Source organism: Zeus faber (genome assembly GCF_960531495.2).
Source record: "Zeus faber genome assembly, chromosome: 16".
NCBI lineage: Eukaryota > Metazoa > Chordata > Actinopteri > Zeiformes > Zeidae > Zeus > Zeus faber.
The window spans coordinates 20,909,318-20,916,117 of NC_137202.1; the positions used below are offsets into that span (position 1 = coordinate 20,909,318).

Here is a 6,800-nt window from a genome sequence, read left to right on the forward strand (position 1 = left end):
GACCTGGATCTAGGTAATTGGGGATCCAGGATCAGAGGGGCTGCATACCTGTTGGTTGGTCTAACAAGCAACAGGTAAAACTCCCGTCCCCACACTCACTCAGGAGAGAGGAGCCCTGTCGTGACATGTGTCCATCTGCTCCAGGGCTTGTTCTATCAGGCCAGCTCTCCACAATAAACTTGTGTGTTTGCTACAACCCCGTCTTCTGTGTCTCTGTGCCGGAGGTCACTGAACACGCCACTTGGTTAGCGCGTGGTCGGCAAAACTGCCAAAATGATAAAAACAAGGATATCAACAAATAAACGGTGACAAATTGCGTGAAATTCTCAACGGGATTCAGAACGGGATTTAGGGAAACGGGAGGTTATTTCTTCCGCGTAATCAACGTTTATAATTGTCGTAAACTGCGATACCGGTACAGTAAGTCGATTTTCGTACCATTACAAAACAAAAAATCTCCCAGACTCTGTGATATTTCCTGGTATTATGCTTGTGGGGACAACACATGAAGGACCGCATGGAGAGCCTCCTACCTTTTTATCATAGACGTTCTGCCAGTCGACGCCTGAGAAAAAACTGTGCCGCATGATCTCCTTTGCGTCATCCGGTCCTCCGCCGAGCCTGGAGGAGGAAGGAGGGATGAGGAGAGCGGGGTGGGGCAGGGCCGGGCGGGGCGGTGCAGGGGGGTTGAAAACATCCTTTTATTCAAAGGATCGTTGAATTCTCTCTGGATACTGACACAGGATGCAAAATGTAAACGAGTACAATTAAAGCCAACCAGACAGATAAAAAGGAACCAAATGGATTAGAGCTGCCAAATCTGGAAACTGTACTGTATGTAGCTCTGTGTGTGTGTGTGTGTGTGTGTGTGTGTGTGTGTGTGTGTGTGTGTGTGTGTGTGTGTGTGTGTGTGTGTGTGTGTGTGTGTGTGTGTGTGTGTGTGTGTGTGTATTTTTTTCCGGCAGCGACGTGGTGAGTCTCCTTTGCTGAGTGTGAATGAGTGCGTTCGGTAGAGCGGGTCGTCTAGCAATTGGAAGATTGCCGGTTCGATCCCCGGCTCCCCCCCTGTAGCGTGCTGATGTGTCCATGAGTGAGACACTTAACTGCTCTCCTGGTACCGCAAGTTGGCAGCCCACTGCTTCTAGATACGTTAGATACTAGGATGGAGAAATGCAATTTGTTGCCTTAGTACTTGTACTCTGTGACCTGCGAGGTAAACGTGCAGAGATGCCGGCGCCCAATCCTGCGACTCGGCCGACAAAGGGGTGAGGCTCACCGCTTGTTGGGGTCCTTGATGAGCAGGCCGGACAGCAGCGACTTGGCGTCCGCCGACAGCGTGCGCGGGAACTTGATGTCCTCCATCAGGATGAGCTCGAACAGCTTCTCGTGGTCCTGGTTGTAGAAGGGCAGGCGGCCGCACATCATCTCGTACGTCACCACGCCGAGACCCCACCAGTCCACCGCCCGGCCGTAGTCGTTGTCTTCCAGCACCTGGCGGACGGACAGACGGGGGAGAGGGATGTTTGTCGCTCTTAATGCCGCACGTGCACCTTGGTGATGGAGTTGAGCACGTACGGTGTGAGTGTGCAATGACACACAGCGGTGGGGAAAATGGCAAAGGGATTTAAAAAGAAGCTCATATTAGATGCGAATTAAGAGGTTGAGGAGGACTCGGTACGTGCACGTTACACACAGTGTTATACGGGAGGTTTAAACTATGTTGATTGACCATTCAATTTAAACCCTAATCCATAGTGAATCTATTGAAAAGAGCCCTAAACCATTTGAGGATTATTTTGAGATCTATGTAAGAATTGCTCGGAGTAGCAGACTAATACTTTGAGACCGGAAATAATGATCGACTGCGGACTAATTGTTTTAAAATGGATGACCCAAAGCTGAAGGTAAGGTGCCCCGTCTTCCTCTTCAGAGTCACCAGATGCCCCCTGTGGTGGCTGCCAGCTCCCTGGCACGGTGCTCCTGGCAGAGCGGAACAGGAAACCCCCTGGATGGAGCGGCTACGACGGGCCGCAGCTCGGGTCAAGGCTGGAGGGCCTCAGCGCCGGCCAGCGCAGGTGTGTGTGTGTGTGTGTGTGTGGAGCCTAAAATCCTTCCCTCCATCAAAGTTTCAGGTCTTGGCTCGCCGTCCAAAACAAACTCTTTCGCTTCTCCCCTCTTCTCTCCAAATCACACCGTCCTTCTTCTCTCCCTCCACTTCCTCCCTCATGCTGCCGTCGCTTGCCTCTAATCACGTCCGTCTCCCCCCTTTCATCTGCTCAGGTGCCCCCTCGCTGAACGGACACCGCGAGCGCGAGCATTGTGATTAACGTGTGACTGTGTGTGTGTGTGTGTGTGTGTGTGTGTGACTGACAGGAGGGCAGGCTTGGAGAGTGTCCAGAGCAGCATATGCTATACATTTCCCCAATAACAATAACAAGTCGACATCTCCTCACTTCTATTAATGGGTGAACGAACACACACACACACACGCACACACACACACACACACACACACACACACACACACACACACACACACACACACACACACACACACACACACACACACACACACACACACACACACACACACACACACAAGGAATTGAGATCATTTCTGAACATCAAGAAATAAAAAGTGACTTGCACGGTGCCAAACCAACCCAACCATCTTATCATACACCATATACTGTATTAACAACAGAATGACAGTATTATATATTATATAGACTATAGTCAAAACAGATTTGTTTTATGTGGAGTCGAGCCACAAGATTCCACACGACACCTTATGAGGCGCTTTTTCCCAGACAGGGTTTAATCCAAATCAGGCCACAGCGAATCCATCCCTAACTGAATCCATCATTTCAAATGTCCTTTCTGAGATGCTTAACTCAAGATGAATTTGTTCTAGACTAGGAGGTCCTGGACTAAGGTCATGAAGGACTAGTCAGCTCCTTCGGTCTGGTCCTGGTGCCGGTCTTCGTCCAGATCAACCTGGCCGACCTGGAGACCACGCCCATTCATCCAAAGACAAACCTGCCTCCTGCCAGGTTTAATCAGGTCTGAGACTGTTTCAAACCACGACCATTTCAGTCAGTCCGGATGAAAAGTGTCACTTAGTCTCAGATTAAGCCCAATCTGCGTCCACCAAACCGCCCGCACTATCCCGATACTCAGGTTACATGTGATCATTTTGGGCGCGTTTGTCCTTCGAGCGCCCGCCAGAGAAGAGGAATAGTCCGGAAAGCGGGAAGCACGGAGCAGGTTTAATGTCGCGGAAAAACTGAAAATGAATCTGCTGTTCAACACTCGACTTCTAACGACGCAGACGACAACTCTGTGTGTGCATATTAATTACCACGTAGACGGTGGTCTATTTCTAAGTGCCGCTCTGTGTGCGTGTGCGCGTGTGTGTGTCTATTAAGCTGGTTACCCTGTTGGTGGTTTTGAGGCAGGGTTAGGGGGAATCGAGTGCACCGCCAGCTCCAGATACACTATTGATTTGTACGGCTGGAGGGATAACACTGGCTTAGACGGCCGAGACGCTGCCAGATGCATGCATGTACGCACGCACGCACGCGCGCACACGCACACACACACACACACACACACACACATACACACAGCAGATGGAATATTTATCCATCCTCATCAAATTCAGAAAGTTTCAAGAGGGAGGCAAACTAGGAACCGCTTGGTGTCGTCTCCTCCCCTGCAGCGAGAGGAGGGACACACACGGTTTATAAAATTCAGATGAGCTCGAGAGGCTGTTTTTCCAGAGTCAAGGCATCGGGGCGGTGTGTGTGTGTGTGTGTGTGTGTGTGTGTGTGTGTGTGTGTGTGTGTGTGTGTGTGTGTGTGTGTACAAAATAGTATACAAATGTAGACAAATGCAAGCTGTCCACTTGGGCATACTGCGTGTGTGTGTGTGTGTGTGTGTGTGTGTGTGTGTGTGTGTGTGTGTGTGTGTGTGTGTGTGTGTGTGTGTCCTGGGACCAGGAGCGAGTAGTGTCAGCTCGGTTGCAGGCAGGGAGCAGATTAAGGCACACCGAGCCAGAATGCTGCCCCACAGCCCTAGGCATGGGAGTGTGTGTGTGTGTGTGTGTGTGTGTGTGTGTGTTGGTTTATGAAGACAAGTGATAGGACAAGATTGGACAAAGGAGATGAGATGAGACGACCGCAGGAAAGGGGAGGCAAATGCAGTGCGTCGAGAAAAGGAGAGCGGCAGGAAGGCAAAGAGAGAAGAGGAGAAACGAAAGGGAGAAGAAAAGAAGAGAAAGCGGTAAAGTCCTGTTTGTGTCTCGGGCCCGGTGGGGAGCCCGGCGCTGGCTGAGCGGCCATCGCGGCCATCACAGCCGGGTGCCTCCACCGGCTCCACTCGGGTGCCTCTTGTGTCCAAAAGATCAAAGTTTATGAGCTGGCTTATCTCCTGCAAAATATTTGCAGGGTCCATTTTCATGCTTTATTTGATGGTGACAGTGTGGGGAGAAGGGGGAAGGCAGGGGACAGAGCGAGAGCAGCAAACTGCATGGGGCTGGAATTGAACCTGAGCCGCTGTGGTAAGGACTCAGCCTTGAAAATGGTGTGCTCTACCCGGCGAGCCACCGGGACGCCCCGCAAGTAGTTTTTAAGTACAATTATTCTGTTTTTCAAGGACATATATTAATTGAATCAATTTTTCCAATGTGCCCTTTATTAATTAAAATATAATGTAATCTTCGTCCCATTTTCTATAATTTATAGTAAATATATATTTTATATATAAATTATTAATCTCATTGCCATCTGCTATTATAAGTGTATTTCCAACCATTTTTTTATTACATTACGATTTGAATAACAAAACCAGGAACCAGGGGGAATATCACAGGTTTGCAATGACGGCATTTTTTTTCAAGGACTTTTCAAGCACTTCAGCACAAAGGGTGGCGTTTTCAAGGTAACCCAGCACTCAAATTTCTGAAAACGAAATTCAAGCGCTTCAAGCTCTAGAACCCTGTATTTAGGACCTCTTGGACCAGGGGGTACGAGTATAATATTTGGTGACATTTTTTTTTTTTACACTTATTTCTGTTATTTACAGAAAAAAAGTGTACAAAGCACACACTTAAAGCAAAATATCCCATAATTAAATCTAGGTCAAGAAAAAAAATATATCATTAAAATTTTGATTCCAAACAGGAGCCTGTGTGTTTTTACCTGATCTCGTTCCTCCCTGGGATTTTGTATTTATTAGATATGATCATATAGGTAGCAGATACGTCTTCGATACATACAGACACAAGTCAAATATATGTTATAAGTGAAATATATCAAAGAGAGAGAGAGAGAGAGAGAGACGTATCGTGATCATCTCCTTTTATATCGCACAGGTTTTTCCCCTTCATTCTCCTCTTTCTATGTTTTCCCCCAATCACCGCTTCCACCCCTGTCTCTCCCCTTCCCTCCCTATTAAAGCGAAGCCTACTTTGCATCTCTGGAACTTGGCTCAGAGCGCACCGCGTTATTTTTACATGCGGGCGAGCGGAGCGTGCAGGCGGGCGGGCGAGCGAGCGAGCGGCGGTGGTGGTGGCGGTGTAGGTTTCCAGGTTTTTTCAGACCACCTTCCTCCAACCTCGCCCATCTGCCGCCATCTGCCTCCATCTAGCCCCGCACTTTCTACTTCAGTGTGTGCCCGCGCACGCGCGCGCACGTACACACACACACACACACACACACACACACACACGCACACACATTGTGAAAAATAACCAACAGCGTCCAATCGGCTCCTGGCATGTACAGGGAGAGGAATAGGAAATGGAAAAAAACACAAATCGCCGTGCCAAGTTGTCCTCCGTACTTTTTTCAAGGGGGATATAGACTCCTCTCCGTGCCTCTCTCCTCGTCTCTCTTCATCCTCCTCTCCATCTTTTCATCTGTCTGTCTCTGCCACCCACAGCCCTGATTGCTGCTCCATTCTGTATCGCTGCCAGTTCAACCGCCGGCCTCAGCACCGCCACCAAAAACAACGATTACAACGTGTGTGTGTGTGTGTGTGTGTGTGTGTGTGTGTGTGTGTGTAAGCTATATACCTGGTTATGAAGCCATTGCAGAGAAGCCAGAGGCCATGGCCAAGAGACGGTACTGCAGCCACAGAAACTCTTACGGCTTTCAAGGATGCCAACAGTAAGATTCCAGTATCAGCTATTGCACAAACTGGAAGTCTTCTGCGGACGCCTCATGGCTTCACGACCAGTCGACCAACCGGGGCGACGACGAAAATAACGGGGGAACGATCTCTGTGCTTTCGAGGCATTTCCTGCAGCATCCTCCTCTGCAGTCACGTGGTCCGCACACGGCGGCAGAAACAAATCCAAATTAAAAACATGACTTAGAGAGTGTCTGTGTCGTTGGATAGCACACGACCACCTGTGCAGGTTGGTGCCGTAATAGTCTTGGGTTGTTGTGCCCGCCCCCCCCCCGACGGCAAACAATGTCATCGTCGGCGTCATTCTGTGCAACGCTGTGGCCGTTTAGGGACGACATACATAGTAATAATTCATATTATAATGTTTACACTATATACTCATAACAATAATTTATCCTGTGCATAGTATCGCATTTTGTATGTTTGTTTCTTTCTGGCTACTTGTGTATATTTGACAATTCCTTCCTTTTTTTACTTAACTTTTTTATTCCATGTTATTTCACTGTGATTTTGACTCCCATGTTCTCATTTTTTTGGACTGTTCGTTGGAGAAGCGCCAAACGTCACCGGAACAAATTCCTCGTCCACGTGAACGTCCCGGGGGGGAA

General features: G+C 48.8%; 1 protein-coding gene across 3 annotated transcripts in view; it reads right to left on the minus strand.

Moving 5' to 3' along the window:
• Positions 1-6,800, minus strand: part of akt3a (v-akt murine thymoma viral oncogene homolog 3a) — a gene marked incomplete at its 5' end in the record, with an annotated part of 48,412 nt that overhangs the window by 1,650 nt on the left and 39,962 nt on the right. For all 3 annotated transcript variants that reach the window (XM_080016120.1, XM_080016121.1, XM_080016119.1), the window contains 2 exons: positions 534-621; positions 1,277-1,491. In XM_080016120.1, the coding sequence (XP_079872246.1) occupies positions 534-621; positions 1,277-1,491 (303 nt within the window). The remainder of the gene's footprint in view (positions 1-533; positions 622-1,276; positions 1,492-6,800) is intronic.